Source organism: Lepidochelys kempii, chromosome 1, assembly GCF_965140285.1.
Source record: "Lepidochelys kempii isolate rLepKem1 chromosome 1, rLepKem1.hap1, whole genome shotgun sequence".
NCBI lineage: Eukaryota > Metazoa > Chordata > Testudines > Cheloniidae > Lepidochelys > Lepidochelys kempii.
In genome coordinates, this window is record NC_136380.1 from 215,449,076 (window position 1) to 215,475,859 (window position 26,784).

Genomic DNA, 26,784 nt, shown 5'->3' on the forward strand with positions numbered 1-26,784 from the left:
TCCATCTTTAACCTGGTGCTTTTCCATTGAGAAGAGGGGTGGGAACCCAGAGGGATAAAGGATTCTCGCCTTGTCCAAAAGATATATAAGTGGGTTGACCAGAACAAAGGGGGCGGCCATCATGAAAAATCCCCTAGCTACCACCTGAGCTGGAACAAGGGCTGTACCAGGGGAAAGGATTGTGCCCAGACTAGGAAGGCATCCAATCTGTGAAAGAAACTTATTGAAAAATCTCTGTGAGGGTGAGATTTTATCTGTATTCAATTTTATTACTATATTAGACTTAGACTTGCATATTTTATTTTATTTTGCTTGGTAATTCACTTTGTTCTGTTTGTTACTACTTGGAACCACTTAAATCCGACTTTCTGTATTTAATAAAATCACTTTTTACTTATTAATTAACCCAGAGTATGTATTAATACCTGGGGGGGGGGGGGAGGAGACAAACAGCTGTGCATCTCTCTCTATCGGTGTTATAGAGGGCGAAAAATTTATGAGTTTACCCTGTATAAGCTTTATACAGTGTAAAACAGATTTATTCGGGGTTTGGACCCCACTGGGAGTTGAGCATCTGAGTGTTAAAAGACAGGAACACTTCTTAAGTTGCTTTCAGTTAAGTCTGCAGCTTTGGGGCATGTGGTTCAGATCCTGGGTCTGTGTTGGAGCAGACGGGCGTGTCTGGCTCAACAAGAGAGGGTGCTGCAGTCCCAAGCTGGCAGCGAAAGCAGGGGCAGAAGTAATCTTTGCACATCAGTTGGCAGCCCCAAGGGGGTTTCTGTGATCCAGCCCGTCACAGGGGACAACTCTGTCTGACACCTGCAGTAGCCCTGGGTGGCTGCTATTTCCCAGGAGATGGGCAAGTGGGGAAGGCAGCCAATCAGAGGGATTGCTCCTAGGCAGGGTTTGAAATGCATGAGAGCTGGAAACTTGAGTCATTCCCAGACTAGCTCCAGCTGGGGCCGAAATTGTGTCACTGGCCATGAAGTCCCAGGCGTTGGGTGCTGTGCTAGGAGCTCTGCAGTGGTGGAGCAGCAGCCCCTGCTGCAGATCCCAGGATGGCATGACTGAGGGTGGCAGCACCTACAGGAGGAGCAGGAGACGTCTCCCTCTAGGACTGGAGTGATGTGGGTGCAATGGGGGAGGAGGGGTAGCACTATTGCATAGGCTCCAAGGGAGATGGGGCCCAAGCAGGAGAGAAGAGAGAGACAGACCAATAGCTAAACGTGCTGCATGACAATAGCTACCAAGGATTATTAGATGTGGCTGCATTTCCCTTTCTGACATGGTGCCATGGGCAGGAAAAGGCTATTGCAGTAAAATGCTGCTGAAACAGAATCTCCTTGCTGTTGGGTGGAGGCTGAGCAGAGGCTCTTGCTGATGTGACCATTCCGGGTGGTCCCTGGAGGCCAGATAGAGCTTGGATGCAATGATCTCTGCTCTCTCTGTCTCTGGTTTTCCTACTGGTTTCTTCACTATGTGAACAGTCATTAAAAAAAATAATTAAAGTTTCTTGCCCCATAGCAGTAAAGGAAACCTTCCAAATGTGGCACCTAGCAGTGCTGTCTGTCTGAGTCTGCACAGACAGCTTGAATCAATCACTCTGAGATGGGGTCTCTAGTCGAATAAGGCATTAAATGTGAACCTGGTGACTATAGAAATTTGTCCATAGTTAACAATGGCACCTCTGATCATTGCAGCAGAAACGTCCAGCCCACTGGAGTTGTGGGGAAAGTCCTAATTGTTACCAAATTATAAAGAAAAAGCAAAGTAAAGTAGAGACCAGGTGCACATCTCCAGTAATGAGAAGATTTATTGAAGAGAACTAATACATGTTCAGGATATGGACCTGGAGAAAAGCTTCATGGAAGGAAGCATCAAGCCTAAGTTCAGGTAAAAATGACACACGTTGTCATGGACGCCTGTGATTAGAAGGGTGAAGTGCAATGAAATGGTCTTTCTGTGACTGAACAGAGGAATCACTTGTTCACTTGATCACTTGTTCATCGTTCACCACAGTCCTGGAGAAAAAAGCAAAGCAGAAACATCAGTGAGAACAAGGCAAACACATAATTCATAGGCTCTAGGAGAGAATGGATTCAGTCTTGAATACTGTGTACAGATGTGGTTGCCACATCTCAAAAAAGATATATTGGAATTAGAAAAGGTTCAGAAAAGGGCAACACAAATTCTTAGGGATATGAAGCATCTGCCATATGAGGAGAGATTAATAAGATTGGGACTTTTCAGCTTGGAAAAAAAAACAAAACTAAGGGGGGATATCAGAGGTCTATAAAATCATGACTGGTGTGCAGAAAGTAAATAAGGAAGTGTTATTTACTCCTTCTCACAACACAAGAACTAGAGGTCACCAAATGAAATTAATAGGCAGCAGGCTTAAAACAAACAAAAAAGTATTTTTTCATACAACGCACAGTCAACCTGTGGAACTCCTTGCCAGAGGATGTTGTGAAGGCCAAGACATATAACAGGGTTCAAAAAAGGAATTAGATAAATTCATGGAGGATAGGTCCTTCAATGGCTATTAGCCAGGATGGGCAGGTATGGTGTCCCTAACCTCTGTTTGCCAAAAGCTGGGAATAGGCGACAGGGGATGGATCACTCGATGATTGCCTGTTCTCTTCATTCCCTCTGGGGCACCTGGAATTGGCCACTGTCAGAAGACAGGATACTGGGCTAGATGGACCTTCGGTCTGACCCAGTAGGGCCATTCTTATGTTCTTAATCTCTTGAACTCTGGGTTAGTGGCCCAGCTCACTTGTGCTGCACAACTATACTGAGGGCAGAATTGTGAAGCTGTACCAAGGAACCCAGCTTTGGATACATCTGCAGCCCCAACAGCCCAACCCTGCAGGCAGCAGCCAACCTGGAGTAAGAATGCTCCATTTCCAGGAATTGAACCGGGCCTCACATGTGAGCCGAGATGTCTCCCACTGAACTACCAATACTCCAGCTCCAAGAATGAAGTTAGTATGAGCCAGCTTTCTCTTCAGAAAGCATTTCATTGATTCACTGGCTAGAAATGGAATTTCCAGGAGTCCCAGCTCCCTGTGAAATGGCCAGGTGGGTACCTGGAAAAGGCAGGCTTTGAAGGGCTGATCTCAGTGGAACAGCTAATACGAAAAGCACTGCATTTTGGAAGATGGTAGCGCTTACAAAATACTCTTCAGCCATTTTCCATCTATCTGATTGTATGCACTTGGGCTCCAATGCTGCAGAGGGCAGAGCTCTCCCTGGGAACTGCTGAGTGCCCCCAACTCCCATCAATTTTGGGAACTTGACATCCGGCAGGATTGGGCTCTTAAATGAAAACAACCTTGTCTCCCTACTCTTTGATCAGGCTGGTGGAGACTAGATACCCTAACCTACAGGAACTTCAATCCACCTGTTTACCCCACCTCCGTTCATCTACTCAGTGCAGCTCCCCACTTACCTCACCTTTCTTCTTGCTCTCCACTCACCACATTCTCCTTGTATCTGCTCAGTGTCTCCAGCTCTCACTTACCTTTCCCGGGCTATTAGATGCTTTCAGGGGTAGTCTCATTGCAGAGTAACTTGTATTCTGCAACAGCATTCTCGTCTGGAAGAGATGGGAACATTCCCATTGCAGTAAGAAGTCACTCCATCTCTGATGCCCATCACACAAACCCTCCCCTCCCTGTGGAGTATCCCTGATTCATAGAAGCTCAAAATGGATCTCCTTGAAATCTTCCCAGTTCTAGTCCATCACCTATTCCAGAGCAGGCTTATCATGCACATTCAGCACCTATGGCCTGAGCCAAAGCTCACTGAAGTAAACAGGTGTCTCTCTATTGACTTGAGTAGGTTTGGCTCAAACCCCTATTGAGTTCCAAGGCCCCATCAGCCTCTCAATTGTAACGGCCCTCCATCAGTTTTAATAAATGCAGTGACACTCCCCGCCACCCGGTGTGTGGTCTAAACAAAGCCCTCCTACCTGTTTCATAGTAATCGTAGATCAGCACTGAAGCTGGTTTGATGTTGGTCACAGGAAGGTCTTGTTCAACTGAGAAAGAGAAACTGACAGTCTTCCGTGAGACCTGGGAACGGGGCGGGACAGAGATGGGCATCAGCTTTTATTCATAGAACACTGACTCCTCTGTAGAGGGTCAACCCCAGAGACTGCTGAGCTATGGTGGGTTCCCAACACACACATCTCCTGTGTGTATGATGCACTCCAGCCCTGGCATCCATTATTTACCTGCCTGTATCAGTCATTTTAGAAACAGTCTTAGAAAGTTTTTAAAAAACGTTACTGGTTCTAATTTTCCTCTCCTTCCTGTATGGCTGGGATCCTCAGTCATCATGAGTCCCACTACACAGGGCTGAGAGGAAGCAAAACCAACATCTAAAAATGACCTTTCTAAATCCCAAATGGTCATGGCATTGAAATCTAATACTGTGCAGTCCCTCCAAGTATAGCAGGGAGGGTGTGCATCCCACGGAGAAGCTGGGAATCTCCCCTTTCCAATGGTGTAAACGCTCCCATTACTAGTCCTGCAGGGCCTCAAGGGAATCAACTTTAAAGATGCAGCATGTTTTTCTGACTAGAAAAAGCTGCTTCTGGGGCAGGACTGTGTCCTGCTAGCTCCAGTCCTCAGACAGGGGCAATCTGATTGGAGGGAAGGGGGAAATTCTCTACGCAGCAATTATGAGGAGGAGAAGGGACATCAAAATTTCCAGACCAGATAAAAACTAGTCCTCCAGCTAGTGCAGTATCCTGCCTGTGCTGGTGGCCAGAACCAGCTGCTTTAGGGGAAACCCCCTAGTGGAGCTGTGTGCCCACTGGGGAGGTTGCTCCCTGGCCCCCAGCAGTCAGTGGCTGAAAGGAGGAAACATTTTTAGTGTGTTTTATTTGGAATAAAAGAACAGGAGGCTGCTGGAAGCTGCTGAGGGGTTTGGAATGTTAGAATAGTTTCAGGGTAGATGGATTAATGGGCAAAGGTGCATGATCAATGCAGTTTATCACATACGTAGCCACTCCACATATGTGTATCTTCTATGCAAAATTAAAACTTGCTAAACCCAAACCAAAGAATTGATTTTCCAGAACTCACATTCTCCAGATAGAGGAGGAGGTGGTTTTGCTTGGTTTCTACCTGCATCACATTCTGATCCTCACGGAGCTTTAGGCGAGGAAATGGGGGAAACATTCAAATGTTAATAATCACTGAAAGCAAGACACCCCAGAATCTGCAGTAAATGACTGAGCCAAAGTGTTATCTAATGGCTAGCATGGGTCAATCAAAATAATCACTTGTTAGAGACCCATGTGTTCAGTGGCTTTGTCGGGAAATGCACATATCTAGACAGTTATACAAGAGACAGTCAGTTTGGAATTCCAGTTGGTTAATCTAATCCAGTGATCCTCAACCTTGTCCATATTAGGACACCTCCCTCCCTTGAATCTCACTCCCATTTAGCCAGGCTCTATCTGGGAGCTCCCTCCAATTTAGCAATATAGGAAACAGGGTAGTTGTGACACCCTGACCCCTGTTAGGACTCCTGGAGGGCGTGACCCCCCAGACTGAGAATCCATAATCTAGTCAACTGCTACAGACACATTAAAATCCCTAGGAAAGTAGTTTTTTCAGTGCTAACCAGGCCCCTCTTTTTATCCAGTCCATATTGTAATATTCTGTAACCCCCTCCTTTCCCTGAGATGGCTTATTCATGTCACTGCCATTCCTTACCTTCTGCAGGGATGAACTGACAGGTACGAAGCCGGAGAGCATCTTGATGTCAATAATGGCCATGTTGGAGATATTGCGGTTCCCGGTATAACTGAAATGAGAGTGACTGGGTCATTCTGGACCATGAATGTGGAGGAAACACAACACCTTCGGCTCCAGAGTGCACACAGCCTGCAAAGGCCTTTTTGAATTGCATGTAATTGCTAATCATTTATTAACATGGAAGAGGTGCAGAAATGACCAAAGATAAATGTCCAAGAAGGGGACAAGTATCTCCAGGGAGGGACAGTTGTCTAGAAAGAGGGGGTATCCCTGGGGTTTGGGATAAGTGTCTAGCAAACCAAGGCGATTAATACCCAGGGGAATTTTACACAGACCATCTAACAGCCCTTTAATATTTGTAATCTGTTCTTTCAAAAGCCATCGCTTCTTAACCAGCCAGTTCTTGTCATCCAGGCAACTGAAAGGAGGTTACCTGGTTGAGAGGACGATGTCAAACTTTGCCCGGAAACTGTCTGCACAGGAAGCATTTGCCGTCTGCACTGAGAGAGAGAACCCAGAAGTCTTCTTGGGAAGAAGGATGTTGTATCTCAGTGTTGTCTGGAACAGATGAAAAATGGTCATGAAAATTAGAAATCAATTTGAGCTATTGACCCACCTGTTGTGTTGCCTAACAACCCCTTTTTTGCTCCATGGACTGGAGAAATCCTGACTGAATGCACCAACTCCCCAAGCTCTCCATCAATAACATTAAAAACCTTCCCTTCCCCACAACTGAACAATGTAAGGAATAAGTGTGCCACCAAGTGGCCAGTCAGAAGTGTGGGGAAAAAAAACATGTCAATCCCCATTAGCTTTTTTACCTGCCTAGGGACCTATAGGGTTCATCACCAATGTATCTGCATCTTATAAATTCTGTGAAGAGTAGGATAGGTCTGGATCCGATTATGAATTCTATTGTACACTATGTGTTGAACACTAGTCCGGACTTGTGCAAGGGTAGCCTGTTGTACTGCATTCCAGACAGCTGCCCCAGCTCCTTGCTGAAGGACCATTGCTGAGAGTCATCTGGGGCTACTGATCCTGAATGACTGAACTATTGGTCCAACCCCATGGAACAATGGTTTCTCTACGCTGGACGTAGAAGGGTAGGGGGCAAGCATGACTGGGGAATCTGGAGCATCTCAGTTAGAGCGTATGGCTCAGAGTCATGGCCCTATTTAAGAGAAAGATTCTGCTCTGTGTAGGGGCCCATCCACTGCAACATGTAAGAAGGGCTTGAAAGAGAGGGCAGGAGAGACTCTGCTTAGCCTGAAACTCTGACAAACCAGGGATGAGATCCGACTAGGGACAGTGCATCTCAGGGCTTCTGTTATTTTCAAAGATCTGTAACTCTTGAATGCTTTAAAAGTAAAGCCACGACGGTTAAGTAACATCTTTGCTAAGCCTGTGTTCCTTACTTTCCTGCCAGAGACCCAGTAGAAGCCCAGAGAGCCTCAGCCTAGCTGGGACTCTGACGGAGTACAAGTAAGCACTTGGGAGGCGTGAGAGGTTTCAGAATCTAGGACAGCTGGACGGCAGCACCCCATGTCCCAACAGATCTGAGCTTCTGAATGTGCTGCGGAGTCTCACAGCTAGAAACAGTGACTAGACTCTACCCAGATCCAATTGGCTTGGCTTGGGCCCACGCACAACAGACTGATGACTATACAGGGTACTGCACCAGGCTGTAATAATACCCATTTTACAGGTGGGAACTGAGGCACATAGAAATTAAGTGACTTGCCCAAAGTCACATGACAGCTTTGCCAAAGCCAGGAATTCAACCCAAATCCCCCGAGTCCAGTGCATTAATCACATCATCATCCTTCCTCTCATTGATTGTGTTGTCTGGAGATGGCAAAGTTTGTTCACCTTTAGTCTGACGTTTGTCTAGGAGGATCCTTTCACCATGACTAGCACATTATATGGGTTAAGATTCAAGGTGCAGCCACTCAGCAGGAACAAAAGGGGCAGTACTATTCCAAAATGCTTCTGTTGTTAACCTCTTGGCAGCTGCTATTTTAATGGATAAAATGTTTCTAAAGAGAGGTGCAGAGAGTTTTGGCCTCTCAGAGTTAGCCATTATAAACTGTAGCAGCTCTTTGGGTTTTGACCTCATAATGCTTGTGCTCCCAGTTCTGGCTGCATCATATGGCATTTTCCCCACCCATTTAATGCTGCACTGCTTCATTAGAGCTTTTCCTGTGGATGATCCTTGTTGCAGTGATTTACTCAAGGTCACTCTGTGAGTCAGTGGAAGAGACAGGAAGAGTACCCAGCTCTTCTGCCTCCCATTCCTGTGTTGCAGTCTGAAGACCACAGCTTAAGGACTGAATTCTAATGTGTTTTCTGCTGGGGAGATGGGCTCCTCTGGGAGGATGCAAATCAGAAAAGCCCGGAGTGAAGGATGTGAGAGCTGGGGACAAGACATGGTCAGTCAAAGGGAACTGGCTCTGGGATAAACTGCCAGAGGAGATCAGGTGAATCTAGAGCCTGACCATCTTTAGGAAATCCTGAAAAACCTTCCTCTTTGAAAAAAAGAAATCTTTCCACTATAGCAACAGTGACACTCTCAACACGGATAGCCCTCATCTACCAAACAAATGCCTACAAAAAAAAAAAATCCCTGAAAATACCTAACACGTTTACCTATCCAACCACTCAAACTAAAATATTCCAGGCAGATTTTTACCCCAGATAGGAAGATTGCTATTGATTTGACATGGAAGCAGTTGGATACTACAAAGACGGGCAGCAGTATAAAGCTCTATGACTGACAGATAGACAAACCATACTCCTTCAACTGGAACTCAAGTTTTACAAATAAAGAGGAGGATGTTTGCGTCTGACACATCTCCAGTTACTAGTCATCACCCGAGAAAAAACTAATCATGTGTGATACAGAGAAAAAAAACACACCAAGGGCCAATTCTTTCTTTCTTTCTGAACTGGACTTTAAGAAGTTGATATATTTGTCCAAAAAGAGTCTTAAGAAAAGAAACAACTGGAGAGGTGGGGGAGGGGGGAAAGAGAGAGACACACACTGGACAGCAGAGACGGACACAAAAGAAGAAAGGCTGTATTATGTGCTGAAGAAGCCACACACTAAAGGGTAGGGTGAGCACTTACCTGCACAAAGACACATCCATTGCCATTCACTTCCAGGGTATAATTCCCCGGGACATCAGGCAGGGAACTCTGCTGCAACAGTAGCCTGTTCTGGCTGTTCACCTCAAAGACCTTCTCAAAAGGCTTGCTGGAGCTGATTTTAACTGTGTTTTGGCCAATCTCAGAGTAGGTTGCTGCACCGTAATCAGCCAGTGCTTGAAGAGCAATAACCGTGTCCTGAAAAAGTGTAGAATAATTGTGAAGTACAGACACACTGTGTTGGGATACTGCATTGGGTTATTAAACACATGGTTTCAATACAGACCACAGTCATTTCACGGCTCAGAAGATTTCAGTGCAGATGACCTCTAGCCAGAGGTGAAAGTAAGCTGGTACACCCCGGTAGGGTGTACCAGCAAGAGCCGGTGCGCTGTACCGGGGTGGATTGGCTTCCCCAGGTGCAATTTAAAGGGCCTGCAGCTCCCAGCAGCAGCTGGAGCCCCTGGCCCTTTAAATTGCTGCCAGAGCCGCGCTGCCAGAGCCCTGGGGTAGTGGCGGCGAGGCTGGGGCGGCGATTTAAAGGGCCTGGGGCAGTGGCTGAGCCCTGGGCCCTTTAAATCGTCCCCGGAGCCCTGCCGCTGCTTCCCCAGGGCTCTGGCAGGCTCTGGGGACAATTTAAAGGGCCTGGGGCAGTAGTGGAGGCCGGAGCCCCGTCCCTGGAGCCCTGCTGCCAGAGCCCTGGGGAAGCGGCAGTGGTGCTCCGGGGACGATTTAAAGGGCCCAGGCCTCCAGCTGCCGCTACCGCCCCGGACCCTTTAAACCGCTGCCAGAGGCCCCGGCTGCTGCTGTTACCCCGGGGAGGAGGAAGGAGGCACTTGCCGGTATAGGGTGGGCCGGGGCTGGCTCTGACCTCCCCCAGCCCCGTCCCTTCCGCCGGAGGCCCCGCCCCTTCCAGGGGCCAGAGCCAGCCCCAGCCAGCCCCATATCAGTGAGTCCCAAGACTTACTTTCACCCCTGCCTCTAGCCCAAACCCATCCCAGTTCGTCTTGGAAACGGAGTCCTGTAGAGCATTAGGGCACACCTCCAGAACGCTTCACTGCACCAGGTGTGTCTGATAGCAAGTCATACACACATCAGTAATATGCTGAGAACCAGGGACGAATGGAATTCTCTGAACTCCTACCCATGTGAAGATCTAACTGTACCTGTTGCTATTCAGTTGCTGCCATGTGACTTTCACCCTTGCACATTTAGAACCAGATTGTCTTCTGGACAGCAGAACTCAACTCTGACGTTCTGCTCCCCCCACAGGTGACATTTACTCACCTCACACACACACACACACACACACACACTGCAAAAAGCTTGAGTGCATTAGCACTATGTACGTAGAGCTTGAGGCTAGGGGAACAGATCCTCAAACCCCTAACCAGCTGGCAGGGTGTGGGGAAGCCTGCCATCCCTTCATAGCTGCTACTCCAGCTTTTGGAATAGGGCCTGGACTATCTGTGGGAGAAAGTGGCCAATGGATCTCTTTAATCACAGTCCCATTGGCTCTCTCTCAATCTCTAATGCAGCTGGTTTATGTGAGCAGCTGCCTGAGATTTCCTGGGTGTGAGATTAGAGGGCAGAAAGTAGCTGCTGTACCTGAGTGGAAGAGAAGCCCCCATTGGAATTCTGCTGTCTGACGATCCACTTCACAATCTGGGAGGCGAATGTTAGGTCCTTTGGAGCTCGTTTGGGTTTGTGGAGCACTGCCAGCAGCCCATAGCTGGTCATCTCAACCTCAGCAGAGGGGGCACGGGAATAGAAAGAGGGGAACGTTTCTGCAGGAGGCTTTACCTCCCGCTCCCAGTGCACTGAGCCGCCTGAGAACAGAAAGGAGATTGTGAAGAACCAGAACAGCAGCTTAGTAATTAGTAGTCTGTGCTGCCATGCAGAAGATCCAGTCCCAGTCTCTTTGGGTATGTCTTCTTTTGGCGGCATGCAGAGTACATAGATGGCTAGCTCCCCTAGCATAGAGATAAATAGCGGTGCAGGCAGAGAGGCACTGGTTACGCGAGCAGAGTACAGACACACTTGAAAGCTATGGGTACGTACCTGCGTACTTACCCTACACGGCTTTCTACTTGCCCAAGCCGTGCCTCCCACAATGCAGTGTTCCACTGCCTCTCTGCTGCTGGAGTGTTTCCCCACTTCAGGGAAAGACACAGGCAGTGGGGAAAGGTTCTGGCAGGGGCGAGGCAGCAAAGAAAGGCTCTTCCAGCTACCTGTTGCTGGTGCTTTTCCTCACCATAAGTGAATGGATCTGGCTGCAGGGAGCAGCGCCCCCTTCCCCCCACTTCCCCAACCCCACCATGAGAGACTTTCACTGACACATGTAACTACACACTACAGCGTGGATGCAGCCTTCTTTTCACTGTGATATGCAGCTACACACACACTACGCAACACCAGCAGTGGTGTATAGTGTAGACCCAGCATTTCTTTCTGCAGAAAGGGCCGTGGAGAACAAACTCAGTGCTGTGCACTCCAGTAGGGGGCATAAATGTTTATTTCTCAGTCCTCTGGCCAGATCTGTTTACGTACACTGGTGTAACTCCAGAGAAACTCCACTGAACATAGGAACATAAGAAAGGCCATACTGGGTCAGACCAATGGTCCATCTAGCCCAGTATCCTGTCTTTTGACACTGTCCAGGGCCAGATGCTTCAGAGGGAACGAACAGAGCAGAACAACTATTGACTGATCCATCATCCCCTGTCATCCAGTCCCAGCTTCTAGCAGTCAGAGGTTTAGGGACACTCAGAGTATAGGGTTGGGTCCTTGCCATCTTGGCTAATAGCCATCAATGAACCTCTCCTCCTCCTTTTTCGTACCGTTATACTTTTGGCCTCCACAACATCCCCTGGTAACACATTCCACAGGTTGACTGTGTTTTGTCTATAAATACTTCCTTCTGTTTTTTTTAAACCTGCTGCCTATTAATTTCTTTGGGTGACCCTTGGTTCTTGTGTTATGTGAAGGAGTAAACAACAAGAACACTTCCTTATTCACTTTCTCCACACCAGTCATGATTTTATAGTTCTCTATCAGAGCTCTCCTCAGTGGTCTCTTCTCCAAGCTGAAGAGTCCCAATCTTTAATCTTTCCTCATATGGAAGTTATTCCATACCCCTCATCATTTTTGTTGCCTTTTTCTGTCCCTTTGCCAGTTCCAATAAATCCAGTTACTCCTGATTTACAGATGTAAAGGAGGGCAAAATTTGGTTCCTGCTCCCTGGCTCTCTATAGGACTGGTAGAACTGCAAAGGCTAGGTCTGGTGGACCAGGGGCTAAATCCTGCAAGATCCATTCCTGATCCCAGCATCGTCCTTCCCTGAGGTGAGCAGGGAGTCAAAGGAAGCTGGCTTTGGGACTCTGAGGGAGATTGCTCTGTGCAGTCAAACTTCAACTATTCATTATCTGATAGTTGGTTAAATCTCCTGATGTTTCACTGAAGCTCTGGTCATGGAGAACAGAGGAACTGCTATGCCATACCCACCCAGTGGTCCATCTCATCCAGTACCCTGTCTGACCGTGACCAAAGATAGCCACCTTCAGAGGAAGGTACAAGAAAATTTCAAATTGGGCAGTTATGGAATAATCTACCCATGAAGAAGTTTTTTCCTAACCCTCCTTAGGTATGGGTACTCTTACACCCTGAAATATAACAATTTAATCCCTTTCAAACGTTGGGGATTTTTTTAAATCCTACCTAATGTAACTGTGGATATTCTCATTGTCCATATACGCTTCTGATTTTTTATGAATCCTGATAAGTTCTAGGCCTCAATGGGCTCTAGTAGCAATGAGTTCCATGTACTAATTATGTGTTCCATTAATAAGCATTTCCTTTTATCAGTTTTAAATTTTCTGCCTTTCAATGTCATTGAATGTTCCCTTAGTCAGGTATTATGAAAAAGTCAGAACAGAAGCACACAATCTACCTTCTCCATTTCATTCTTTTATTTCTCCTCTTTCTGTCTCTGCTTTAAATACTCTGTTTTTTTTCAATCTGCCTTCTAATGGAAATCATTCCATTCCTCTGGTCAGTTTTGTCTTTTATCTCTGAACCCCCTGTATTTCTGCTAGATCCTTTTTGAGACAGGGAGGACCAGAACTGAACACAATATTCCAGCAGACTACTCTGCAGGAGCAGTTACTCATCCATCTGGCCTTAGGGATATTGGGATTAGACTGTAATTATATTTGTATGCCACAAGCTGTCACTCTTTCTACAGGATAGTCACATAAAAAGATAAGACAGATAGATTGAGCGGAAAGGCTAGAACTAAAGCAAGAGAGAGAGTCACTGGTCCCAGTTCTCTCCTTCCAGCTACCTTTGATTTGCATCAGTGAAAGGGAGGTCCGAATCAGGCCCAGTAAATTCTCATCGTTGATAACCAAAAAGTTTGGTGTCAAAGTATTACATAATATTGGGCATCTAGTGTGCAAACAGGTGCATGCAGGAGGGGAGCTTGGGAAGCCTGGTTGAGGTAGGGAGGTGGACATGACAGTCAAGGGCTCCTTCAATATGAAGAGAGGAGGGTCAATCTGGGTTGTGTGTTAAAAACAAAACCACAGATCCTCACAGCATCCCCATTTCAACTGGCGTACCTATGGGCCTGCCTATCTCCCTATGTATTTCTAATGAGTCAAACTCCATGACAAATAGTTACCGTGGTTTCTAGATTTGAACACAGTTAAAGGTGGCAGTATCATCTAGGTAGGCCCATCTGCCATCAGTGCCAATGTCCCAGAAAAACTAGGTGACACTCACCAACTTTCTTAGCTGATTTGTCCAGCTCCTTCAAGAAGAAGTCACATTTCCCCTCATTGCCGACCAGGCAGAAGATATAGGCCAGGAGTGCCTGGATGTAGACTTTGCTGATTTCCTCTCCAGATGCAGCCTCCAAGCAAACCAGGCCATTTCGGACCACGGGGTGCTATAAAGAAATAAATTAGATGTGTGTGTGCGTGTGTGCGTGTGCTGTTCCAGAACATTCCAAGCTCACTTTATCTGGCCACCATCACTGCAGAGAACATGGAACCTTCTAGGTCCAAAAGGACTGCAGGAGGGGCAGCATGAAATCTCTGAAACAGGGATTTTCAGACTAGGGAAGCATCATAAAACAGTCAAGTATCAGGGGGATAGCCGTGTTAGTCTGTATCTACAAAAACAACAAGGAGTCTGGTGGCATCTTAAAGACTAACAGATTTATGCCCAGGATTTAGCTTATGTCCAAAGAAATCTGTTAGCCTTTAAGGTGCCACCAGACTCCTTGTTGTTATCATAAAACAGGAGTGTCTTTGGTTTCATTATTGACGTTAAAATTTGAGTATAAATGAGAGCTCATTCTGTCCCCCTTCCAGCCCACTGCTTCTTCTTAGCTCTAAAATAAGTTATTAAACTTCCATTGGTAATATCACATTCTATTGTAATGGACAAACTCAACATTTTGGGTCAGATTCTGGTCTGAGTGCCTTCAGTGTCAATCCATTGACAACTGTGGTGGTGTTGTCCTGAATTTACACTGAAGTAAATGAAGTTACGCCAACATCATGGAGATCACAATTTGACTCCATGTCTTCTCTGCGGCAGAATACAGGCCAGGAGGAAGCAAGCTTCTCAGACAGAAACAGAACACCTGCTACAAAAATGTATGGAAAATACAAGTCAGGAAGTCTGACATGTTAGGGTCTAAGGCCCAACCTCTGCTCTCCCTTATGCCAACCACTGTAAAGCAAGACACAATGGGACCCTCACTTTAATGGACTTTTACATTTTTAACTGGTTGCAGCATGTGTATCATACATCAGAACTGGAGCTTATTCCACCTCTGCACATATTCAGAGATACATGAGATAACAGGCCCATTTAGATGTTTCATGGGTCTGCCCTGAACTTTCTCCTGGTCCTGAGTGACTCATGTTTGAGGCTGAGATATAATACAAGCACAAGAGCCTGGCGAGTTTGTAGGCACATCTAGCATTTCATTTAATCAGAAGTTACACTGAGCCATATCCTGCCCTAGACCCTATTGAGTGCAGTGGAATTCCTGCTTGAAGACTGGGGATAGTATGTAGCCCCTTTTCTTTATTAACAGCGGTGAATGCATACACATTCCATGCAGACATGTCCCTGTGGGTCATCACTTCCAGTACCCAGGCAATTTGTAACACATTCTGGGGCCAAGCCAATTGACTGAAACAAATTACAGCAGGACAACCATAGCGAAGGAATCCTTACCGAGCTGGGGTGTCCAGCCTCAAGCAAAGCCGTGGTGATGTAGGCTGTGAGTGAAAGCTCGTCGTCAACTCCTCCCTGAATAAAACACACAACAGAACTAGTCATTCCGGGGGGAGGGACCACCTTCTCCTCCCCCTGGACTGTTTCACTGACTTACTACACCAAAGTGGTTCCCATATTGTGTTATTACCCGGTTATGCCTGGACAGAGAGTTCAGGATAACAGTTCTCAAACTGATCACCAGTGTTTGCTGGTCACATCGGACTGGTTCTGCTTCTATTGCAGGCCGAGTTCTTCTTTACAATGAAGAGCCTAGCCAGCTATGGAAGCAATTCTTAAGGAAGAAGAACGAGCCTAGCAACATCTCATAGGGGCAGCTGCTTGCCTTAGAGGATGTGGGAGAGGAGCCCCTATCTGCCAGCAAGCAAAGAACTTCTTCAACTTTGTACATCTGTAGTGGATAGGACAGAGTGTAGGAGCTGGGAGATAGGGGAAAGAAAACAGATTTGTGAGACCAGAGATATGCTTTGGAAAATGAAACCCATTAAATTTTGACATTATTACTTGTGTATGTCTGAAGAGTTATCCCAGGGGAAGGGACAGAATTGGGGATTAAGGATGCTATTTGGTAGTGGTAAGAAAGTGCCTTCCCAGTGGCAGGACAGGAAGTTTGGCAGGGAGTAGAAATGTGTCACCTTCAAGGCATTGTTGAAGAGTTTCCCAACACTTTGGAAGCAACCATTTGTCTTCTGTTTGCTTGAGAGCCAGATCAGAGTTTGGGACTGGACACTGTCATCAATAAAGATATAGCGCTTGGCTTGTGCAAATGACTTGTATACGAATGCGGTGAGCCTGGGAGGAGAACAACACAGATATGAGCAGTCACTTGGAGTCTACAGCGTCAAAACGCAATGCAGGTCCCTTCCCCTCCTACACACAGACCAGGAGGGGAATGAGCGACAGATGATGGGATAGAACATTTTCTTTAATCTGTCTGTAAAATGCTGGCTTTGTGTGCATGTGTATGATCATGTCACCTCAAGTGCGTGAATCTACAGAGAAGAAAAAGGGACCTGCTGCCAGTAGCAGCTAAGAGAGTTCTCCTTTAGCATCACTGGTAGAGATGGCTGTACTTAGAGCTGTAGAACTAAAGTTCTAGTCCATGCTCTTTACGTGTGTGATTGATTTATTTAGTGTGTGTCTTTCATCTGCAGCTCATGGATTCATTACCAGCCTAGGCCTCAGCCAGCTTCCCAGCTCTCACCATGTGTTTCCTTCCTTATCTCTGGTCCCAAAGACACTGTAGGATCCATCCGGGTGTTTGTATGACAGCTGCTTCTGGTACCCTGAAAACACACAAGGAGGAGGAAATGTTCCCTGATTAACACCAACAAAATCCCATTTTAATTTGCCATCAAATAAATCCAGAACCCCAATTAAAGAAATCAAATGGGGATGAGTCTGAGGGACTGAGAAGAGCAGAAGAACATTGACTTGGCATCAAAGCCTGGGGGAAAGGAGCAAGGGGAGCATACTAAGGACTGAAAACAAAAAACAGCCATGTGGAAGGGGCAGGAAGACAAGACATAAAAGGAGTGAACCTCAAACAAGGTGAAAAGGTGGGTGGGGAGGGGATAGAAGAGGCAGGATGATGCTAGTTACAATTTCAAGCAGAACTACCAATTGTTTTGCAGGAGCAAGCAGGTCAGCAGGGTATTACAAGGCAGCTACATGGTTCAGTGTGCTTAGTTAAATGAAAAATGTAGAGTTACCAGGGTAACTTTGTAGTGCATGCTATCAATGGAGGCAGGAGGGTGTCACAAGTTAAGAAGAGGCCCCTCACCACTGACTAAGTATCCAATGGCCTTGGATTTGGTCTCCTCACTCAGCTTCCCCGTCTTATTCAAATAATCCAGGACATAGATGTTGGGGGCAAACAGGACCATGTTCTGCTCCCCGCAGCCAAAGGGCATCTGGAGGAGCTGCTGCAGGTTCTGCATGGCTGTGCCCAGGATATCACCTGGGAATAGAGACATAGGGAGTGAGTTTCACTCAGAGCCAACATCAGAATCTGCAAAGTTAATATGTACTACAGAACAATAACATCAGTACAATAGTCAGGGCCCCTCAAGACCCTGGCAGAGATTCTAGAATTAACCCCTGGCTGCAGAGATTCTACCACTGCTTTTCTCAGTAATCCTTGAGTCCCGAGCACAGGAGGACAGATTTGTTCTGTTCTAAAGTAGAAGACAGCAAAAAACCCCAAACAAGAAACCCCCACACCTCATGCCCCTTTGCCCGCCACACCTGCACTTTGCCAGATAATCTGCACCAGAAATATCTTGAACACGGCAAATGCCTGCAAAGCTTCAAGCAGCTGGTTTTTATTTAAGAACAAAAAGAACACACCACCAAGAAAGGTTTCTTCCTTATCCCAAGAAAGTTACAGTTGTCAGTACAGCCTGGGCAAAAGAGCCCTGGGCAGGTTTAAGAACTTCCAACCCAACAGCGCTAGAAATGGGCACTTCAGAGCGCAAGTTTCCAAACTGTGGTCTCCGCAGCCCTTGCTGATTGTCCATAAAGAGCTGGCTGGTCACATGCCACAAGCATTTTCTCTTTATTTCCAGCTGTTAAAATGCATTAAGAGAAAGCTGAAATGCATCAAGTACTTTCCCAGTGTTACCTCGCCATGTGAGAAACTGCTGTAGCTGCCACAGGGAGGGCATGAGATGGAGAAGCGTATCTCGGCGATCAGGAATCAGGTAAGGGGGAAAAGTGTCCAGGAGGCCGTCTCTGTACTAAAATATTACCCCCACTATGAAAAACTTTGGGAACCCTGCTTCATAACACTTCAGGGGAAGGATTTCTTAGTTCCTCTATGGGACACCCATCAATTGTTTCTGAGGCTTGGTACACCCCAACGTATCAGGCCTTAACTGCAATGCAATTATTTAGTTCCAAATGGTATTTGGGTGAAATATTTAGTGGTTTCTAAAATTGTATTAATTTCAATTTGTTCTCCTTCCGTGGCCTGGATAACTGAACTCACAGAGGGATACAAAAGAATTTTAATAAAGCTTTAAAAAAAAAAAAACCTTTGCTACAACATTGCTAAAATAGTATTTCTAGAAAGTCTGGCACATACAGAGCACATGATGGGGTGTGGTGACATAATGGGTTTATTGGCATGATTTTGGGAGGACCAGCATAACTCAGTAAGGGCTCTGTCACTTGTGAGTCATGTAGCTTGGGATATAGGATGGTGGGGCACCAAGGTTTTATTGGCATGAGTTTAGGATGGGTGCATTAGGCATGAGTGGCAAAGAATTGGGTCAACCCAAACAAGTGCCAATAAACACTTTATACCAAAAGAAAGGAGTATCCCCACCATTCAGAACCTGGGTTCTGGCAAAGAGGGTGTCTTCTATCACTGCAAAGCTGGATGTTTACTTTCAAAGAGGCAGGAAGAAGCCTTGTTGCTCAGAAGTTTGCCTTTCCTGAGATGCAAGAATCTCAACACAAAACTGAATAGATTTACCAGTGACAGAGCAAAAGGCTCTGGCTGATCCTTCCACCAGGTTTTCAGGCAGTTTCAGAGACAGCTGTTCCGTGGCTGCAGCATCTGTGGGGACAATATTAGATTAATTTTGATCATAGCAACTAAGCACGTCCTGTAAAAATGAAAATGAATGAACATCAGAAGACACCCACAATGGGGAACAGCAGATGGAAACTGCTGCTGTTGCCCCCATGAGCTTAACAATAGGCTGGAGTGAAGGAGACAAAGTAAAATGAATACAGTGAAAGCTAGACAAAACAGGGCAAATCCTCAGCTGATGTAAGTTACCACAGTCCACAGAAGTCAACGTATCTAGGCAAGGCCAGTGCTCACAGGCTGCGATGACACTTGTCGTGGCCAGGAACCCAGGTTGAAGGACCCTCCTTGGCAAGACACTTGATGTGGGGGGTTGGTGTGGGTCAGTGTCCTATTTTCTGCTCCCTCCATTAGCAAGTGGTCTTCCATAGCCTCCACAGCAGCTTGGCTACTGACCACGTTTCATGGCAAAATCCAATCTAAGGCTCCCCTGTCTCTCTCCCACTCCTAGCCCTACCTTACATCCTCACTGGGAGAAGGAAACTAAAACATTAAACTCTGAGGGGAAGACATCAAATATGCCTTCAGGGGGGCCAGCACACGCCTGAAATGGCCCAGTGAACTACGTATCTTAGGTAGCTATATGGCCCCCTGCACTATTAGAAAGAGCTGTTAGGTCTACCCTGCACACTAAACTCGGTTCCATGGGACTGTGCTAGAACATCCCCCCTGCGTTGTAAGCCTGGGATTACAATTGGCAGACCTGGGTCTCAGCACTGTGCTAACGCATCCATCCTGCACTACTCTGACCTGGGTTTGCAGCTTGACCTGTGCACTGCACGCTGCAAATGGACCCAAGTCACAGCAGGATGCAGGCTCTGACCCACCCCTGAGCAGGGTTCTAGGAGCCAGGTCATGAGTGCTTGCTGTACCCAAGTCAGACTGATTTGCATGTGAACAGAAGGGGGGCTTGGGCCCAAACCTGAGTCAGAGCCTGGGCTTAGTATGCAGTGTAGACATACCCTAAGTGACCTGCCAAAGCTCACACAGGAGGTTAGTGGCACAGCAGGGAATTGAACCCTCATTACCCCACTGCCAGACTAGCACTCTAACTCCTGGACTATCCTTCCTCACACATCTAGGTACCACCTGTACAGTGCCTCAGTGAAAGGGGGATAGGTCAGGGAATTACAAAATTATTAATTTGTGCTGAGGGAAAGAGCTTTGGTCCCAGTCAACAAGTACAGAATTTGGAGAGATGCCCTTACCCTTTGTGCAGATGAGGGAGCTCTGTGTCACCTCCTTTTCAATGCCTTCAGGCTGGTCGGTGGAGGGGAGAGAGGAAAACACATACAGCATGTCAGAATGAACATCACAAAAGAAAATGGTCCAATGACAGTAATGAAAAGCCATCCCAGTATCCATACTGTCAAGTAATCAGGGTATTATACCCAGACTCTAGGGACCAGACACAGCCATGATGTGGCTGCAACTTCAGGGGAGCTCTAGACAATTGGTTCTGGGTCTGTGGAGTCTTTCCCGTTCTCCCTCCCCCTATTACACAAGGGGGTGGGGGAAACTTACTGTATTTCTCTTCCATCTGCTTCAGTCCTCCCCTCTCTTTACTTCCCCCAACATAACTCAGTAAGGGCTTTGTCACTTGTGAGTAATATAGCTTGATATATAGGGTAGTGGGGTGCAAAGGTTTTATTGGCAGTCCCTGAATGTCCCAGGTTAAGAGGGCATACAGGATAGGAATACTCCTGCCAGCCAGGAGACAGCTGTCCTAGACGCGTGATTGAACATGGTGCTGGATGCCCTATTAATACCATTGCTTGCTAGTTAGATAGAGTCAGATGTAGTTTTTGGCTAGGAAATGCTGAGCAGAGCTCTGACAGGCCTGTGAGAGATTCATTTTAACTCTTCTGGTGGATTTGCATTCTGTGGACAATACCTATGCTGGTCCCAGTCTCAGCTCTGCCGAAGTGCAGAATGCAAACATAGTGAATGCATGCACAGGGTATTTTGGTAATGGAGAAGGAGTCCTGTCCTACAAAGTGGCTACATCAGCATAGCCAGTCTGACCCCAGGCTGGCTAATGCAGCAGACAGGACAAACTCTCCAGCACTGCAGTTAGAAGTAGGGAGAGGTTTCAGGATGGGCTGGCTCACACACTCTGACCTCCATCATGTTCACTAAACACTCGCCACTGCCATCAAGAATGTTGTTGAGAGGGCATCATTCGTAAACTGAACACCCAGCCCTATCCCAGCTGGCTGACACTGGACACAAGCCTGGTGCGCTTTAGGGCACTTCAAATACTTTGACTTGCTTTCACGCATACTTGCTGTACTCTTCATGGGAGGGAGGGATGTTCAGACACAGAGCCAGAGCTTTCCACTGTACCTCAACCAACAGGGTTCTGATCAGGGTGTCCTTCCACCCTATCTCCGGCTTCCCAGATGTTCTGTTCCCACACTTCCCACCACTCTTCTTGGTCTCAGCAGTAACACTGAACGTCACATCACCTGGAATAACACCCAATAAAGAGAAAAAGGTACCTCCATTGCCCAGCGTGATGGCTCTTAGCAGATTTCTTCTGGCAATTGACCTCTACATGTGACAAAGCTGCAGTATGGGACTCTGTGGGTCAGCTGGTGTGATGACTGTTTAGTCACCAGTGTTTCACCACCCTCCTAGTGAAAACGTTTTTCCTAATATCCAACCTAAACCTCCCCCACTGCAACTTGAGACCATTACTCCTTGTTCTGTCATCAGCTACCACTGAGAACAGTCTAGATCCATCCTCTTTGGAACCCCCTTTCAGGTAGTTGAAAGCAGCTATCAAATCCCCCCTCATTCTTCTCTTCCACAGACTAAACAATCCCAGTTCCCTCAGCCTCTCCTCATAAGTCATGTGTTCCAGTCCCCTAATCATCTAGGGAGGTGGTGGAATCTCCTTCCTTAGATATTTTTAAGGTCAGGCTTGACAAAGCCCTGGCTGGGATGATTTAGTTGGGGATTGGTCCTGCTTTGAGCAGGGGGTTGGACTAGATGGTGTGGTTTGCACTCTCATAAATTTGTGGATGATACTAAACTGGGAGGAGTGGTAGATACGCTGGAGGGCAGGGATAGGATACAGAGGGACCTAGACAAATTGGAGGATTGTGCCAAAAGAAATCTGATGAGGTTCAATAAGGATAAGTGCAGGGTCCTGCACTTAGGACGTAAGAACCCAATGCACAGCTACAGACTAGGGACCGAATGGCTAGGCAGCAGTTCTGCGGAAAAGGACCTAGGGGTGACAGTGGACGAGAAGCTGGATATGAGTCAGCAGTGTGCCCTTGTTGCCAAAGAGGCCAATGGCATTTTGGGATGTATAAGTAGGGGCATAGCGAGCAGATCGAGGGATGCGATTGTCCCCCTCTATTTGACATTGGTGAGGCCTCATCTGGAGTACTGTGTCCAGTTTTGGGCCCCACACTACAAGAAGGATGTGGATAAATTGGAGAGAGTCCAGCGAAGGGCAACAAAAATTATTAGGGTTCTGGAACACATGACTTATGGAGGAGAGGCTGAGGGAACTGGGATTGTTTAGTCTGCAGAAGAGAAGAATGAGGGGGCATTTGATAGCTGCTTTCAACTACCTGAGAGGTGGTTCCAGAGAGAATGGTTCTAGACTATTCTCAGTGGTAGAAGAGGACAGGACAAGGAGTAATGGTCTCAAGTTGCAGTGGGGGAGGTTTAGGTTGGATATTAGAAAAAACTTTTTCACTTTGAGGGTGGTGAAACACTGGAATGCGTTACCTAGGGAGGTGGTAGAATCTCCTTCCTTAGAAGTTTCTAAGGTCAGGCTTGACAAAGCCCTGGCTGGGATGATTTAATTGGGGATTGGTCCCGCTTTGAGCAGGGGGTTGGACTAGATGACCTCCTGAGGTCCCTTCCAACCCTGATATTCTATGATCTCCTGAGGCCCTTCCAATCCGGATATTCTATGATCAGCCATGGGGTGATGGAGCTCTGAACTCTATACATGGAAAGGGCAAGGCAATGCAGCTTTCTGTAGAGCACCTCCCAGGCAAGCGAAGTTGGGGCAATGTAGGTTCAAGCTCTATGGACTCAGGAGATGGACTGGTTAGGGATGGGCTTTTGGTGACACATGAATAGACCAGCATCAGTCACAGGACAGAAAGTTGTGCAGAAACTTACCGAGTTTTTTGGAGATAATGTTCCAGACATAGGTTTTCCTCTCACTGGCGCACACACATCCATCATCTCTCTTTGGGGACAGGAGCTGAGCCTGGTAATCCTGGGAATTGGCCAGCAAAATACCAACCTGAAAGCAGGAGAGAAATACTGATGTGGCGCAGGCTATGTCTGACACAAACAGGGTGAGCATTACAGGAACTCCCTTCTGCCTGTCTCCAGTGGGTATCCAATGCCAACACTATGGGGCAGAACCGGGACAGGGGATGCTGTGGTATTGGATGGGCCACTCTTCAGAGGGCACCTTAACAGAGCTCCCTTCTGCCTGTCTCTAATAGCCATCCATAGGGACATGAAATATACCATGGCAGTAAATAACCTAATATACTGACCAGCACCCATGCTCTCACTTGGTACAAAAGGGGCTAATGCCTTCCAGGTGATCTGCATAGGAAACCACTGCCTGGGCTCTTTTTTGCTGCTTTATGGGGTATATTGAAGGCCACCAAGGGTTGTTACTTTTTCTTCCAAACATTTTTCTGATTTCTATGTTTTGTTGCAGGACTATTAGGAAAACTGGAAAGGGATTATGACATCACAAGAGATGGAAAGGAAAAGGATTTAAAACTCTGGGGTCTTTTTGTTTGTTAACATCTATTTAACATACTGATTGTTAAGAGTCTAAGGAGAAAAGTATTTTTCTGATTATTCAAACACACCTCTTTAATTAAAGTCTAAGAAAGTTCCCACTGTAGTTCTCCAGTTATCCTTTGAGACCTCCACCAAAAAGGAGGATAAAATGAGACTTGATTTAATATTAAAATCAAGCAGAAAAAAAAAACAGGGGGGGGAAGTCTAGCTTTTTAGATACAATGCAAAAAAGCAAAAAAGGAGGGTACAAATATTTTTCACAGGTCCCCTTTAAGCTGTGTGTAAGCTATTGAGGAGTGTGGGTGCACCCCACTGTTATTGGATGGGTTCTGCCTGAGGGTGGTGAGGTAGGCAGAATTCCCCTATGGGTAACTGGAAAGAACACATTCAAACACGGCTCTTACACCTCCTGTCCTGAAGGGCAGAAAGCTCTGCCTCATGCTGCTGACTGGGGCACAAGAAGTGCAAGCTATTTACCCCAGCCGTCAGAAGTTGTACAGAGCCTCTGCCTAGGCAAATACTCCACGGATACAAGCACTGTGATTCTGATGCTCTCTGTACCCTGCACCCCAGACAGGAGTCAGGATCTGACCAGGCTCAACTCCTCACCTGCAACCCCCTTTCTTTGCACTTTGGGAGGCCCAGGTCCTGCCTGGACTTTCAGCCTCTGTAGCCCCACTAAAGTCAGAGCTGTAAAGAACCCTGAAGCATGAATGATGCTACATACACACCCACATTTCTGGTCTTTTCAACTCCCAGCAGAGGTTTGCTTATATCCCACTCCCAGAACACAATTCAGCAAGCTCTGTCTCTGCTCTGTAGTGGCCCACAAGGATTGGCACAACCAGGCTGATTTGCCGTAGATAGGTCTTAACAAATTTGCCACATTGCTGCTTGTTTTAGCCACGCAGACAGGTATCCTGGAAAGGATGTGGTATCTTCCAGGTTGTGGGGGACACATTTAATCAGAGAGAGAAGAAGAGGACATACCTTGATGCACATGTCCAGGTAGTTGAAGATGTTGGCTCTAAGGAGGAAGTCTTCCCCCCGGATGATGGAGTAGGGCAGGGTCAGGTCAACAAAGAAAGGCTGGAAGGCTGTCAGAGAGGTGGGTGCAGAGATACCAAATCCAGACTCCCTCTCCAAACAGAAGACGCTGGCTTTCCATTCAGTGATGGTGTCAGGGATGGTGAATACAACGTTGGCCTTGCCAGTGGAACTAGAGGGAATGAGGCAGAGTGTGTATGTGGCACTCAGTAGAGACAACAGAGTGAGCACTGCCCATGTTCTGCTTGAAGAATTCCCCTTGTTGTCCGAGTGCCCAAAATTCATCACTCAAATCCTCTGAAGAGAAGCCCCTAGAAAATTCTCCTGCATGCCACTTGCCTGAGGTAACAGAACAATTGGTGGCAGAGCATGGAACAAGACCCTAAGTTCTTGACTCTACCTTAGCAACAAGACACTCGTTCCTTTCGCTAGCCAAGTCTGACATGTTGGGTGCATTATTTGGGAACATGAACTAACAGCCTTGAACAATATCACCATGCGGGGGGAGGGGGGGTGAGGCAGCTATCCAGAGGAAGTGTTTCATGCCTTGAAAGGCAACAGGAAGGGCAATAGTGGGGCCTTTAAAAGAAGATGAGAAGACAGAATAAGCTGTACTCACTCTACTGAAACGAGATCCCAAATCCATGTCTCGGGGAAGAATTTTCGAACAGTCTCAATCATGACTCTGCCTCGAGAATCATCTGCAGAAACAGTCTCTGTTAAGGGAAAATGGGGAACTTGGTCAAACCCAGTGCATTCAGCAAAGGTGCAATGGCAGAGTGGCCTTTGCATATACACTATGGATCAAACTGATGCCACCGTGTTTATCCCCAAAACTGGCAAAGCAGGGGCAATGGCAAGCAAATCCCTGTCCCCATCCCCATGTTTCTCAAACTTGTTCAGGAGAGAAAACCTCTAGGACTAAGCACAGGATTCAACCGTTGTTCTCTATTGAGCTACAGTTGTGGTGGGGAGTTTTTGAATGTGGCCACCTATATCCCCCAGAACTGGATTGAGACCCACCAGCTCACTTCATCAGGCCACCCAATGGCGAGCTGGGTTAGAGATGGGCGGGAAACAGTTTTCCCATCCCTCAGATATTTTCAAGAGATCAACTTTTTTTTTTTTAAACTATTTTTTTTATTAAAGGTCAAAGTTAGAATGAAATGTTCACCTACTAAATCATACACTACTTATCCCTTATTCACGATCAGGTTAATGTTTAAACGCCAGGACAAAGATTCATCTCAAACTGGGATAAAAAGTTGAATTCTCAAAAATATTTGTGGTCCTGAACCAATTATGTTTCCAGTTCAACTGAAACGATTCATTTAAATATTGCAAAATGTCTCCTTTCAGTTTTGACCCTTTTTTCTCCTTTTTCAGTACACCTATCTTAAATTTTGTGATAGAAAGGAATTTCAAATTGGGAAAAACAGATTAAAAATGATTAAATGAAACATTTTGACAATTTCAAAACATTTCATTTCAATGTTGTTTTCAAGTCAGGAGATCTGTTGAATCTGAACCTGTTTCACAAATGGTTTCATTGAAAAATTACCAACCAGCTTTAGAGATGGGAGTACCTTTGGACAATGTGGTAAGCCTTTGCATTTATGTCGCCCCTTCAATCTGAGGACTACAGATCTCTGCACATACATTAACCAGTCCCTACAACACTCCCATGAAGTATGTATTGCAAACCCAATTTGACAGACACAAAGGAGGCTGTTTGACTTGTCCATGGTCACCCAGGGAATCAATGGAAAAACTGGTTTCAGAGTAACAGCCGTGTTAGTCTGTATTCACAAAAAGAAAAAGGGGTACATGTGGCACCTTAGAAACTAACCAATTTATCTGAGCATAAGCTTTCGTGAGCTACAGCTCACTTCATCGGATGCATACTGTGGAAAGTGTAGAAGATCTTTTTATACACACAAAGCATGAAAAAATACCTCCCCCCACCCCACTCTCCTGCTGGTAATAGCTTATCTAAAGTGATCACTCTCCTTACAATGTGTATGATGGAAATGGCCCAACTTGATTATCATACACATTGTAAGGAGAGTGATCACTTTAGATAAGCTATTACCAGCAGGAGAGTGGGGTGGG

At 46.5% G+C, this 26,784-nt stretch overlaps 1 protein-coding gene across 1 annotated transcript in view; it reads right to left on the minus strand.

Moving 5' to 3' along the window:
- Positions 1-1,821: 1,821 nt before the first annotated feature.
- LOC140907106 (ovostatin) overlaps positions 1,822-26,784 on the minus strand; it is a 54,777-nt gene continuing 29,814 nt past the window's right edge. Inside the window, exons 18-36 of the mRNA XM_073332348.2 lie at positions 25,292-25,388; positions 24,616-24,844; positions 22,978-23,104; positions 21,175-21,296; positions 20,037-20,088; positions 18,712-18,795; positions 17,017-17,193; positions 16,438-16,519; positions 15,869-16,025; positions 15,174-15,248; positions 13,704-13,869; positions 10,530-10,750; positions 8,904-9,119; positions 6,208-6,332; positions 5,733-5,823; positions 5,097-5,165; positions 3,977-4,079; positions 3,527-3,601; positions 1,822-2,021 (exon numbers count right to left, since the gene is read on the minus strand). Coding sequence (XP_073188449.2) covers positions 3,540-3,601; positions 3,977-4,079; positions 5,097-5,165; positions 5,733-5,823; positions 6,208-6,332; positions 8,904-9,119; positions 10,530-10,750; positions 13,704-13,869; positions 15,174-15,248; positions 15,869-16,025; positions 16,438-16,519; positions 17,017-17,193; positions 18,712-18,795; positions 20,037-20,088; positions 21,175-21,296; positions 22,978-23,104; positions 24,616-24,844; positions 25,292-25,388 — 2,255 coding nt within the window. The 3' untranslated portion in view covers positions 1,822-2,021; positions 3,527-3,539. The remainder of the gene's footprint in view (positions 2,022-3,526; positions 3,602-3,976; positions 4,080-5,096; positions 5,166-5,732; positions 5,824-6,207; positions 6,333-8,903; positions 9,120-10,529; positions 10,751-13,703; positions 13,870-15,173; positions 15,249-15,868; positions 16,026-16,437; positions 16,520-17,016; positions 17,194-18,711; positions 18,796-20,036; positions 20,089-21,174; positions 21,297-22,977; positions 23,105-24,615; positions 24,845-25,291; positions 25,389-26,784) is intronic.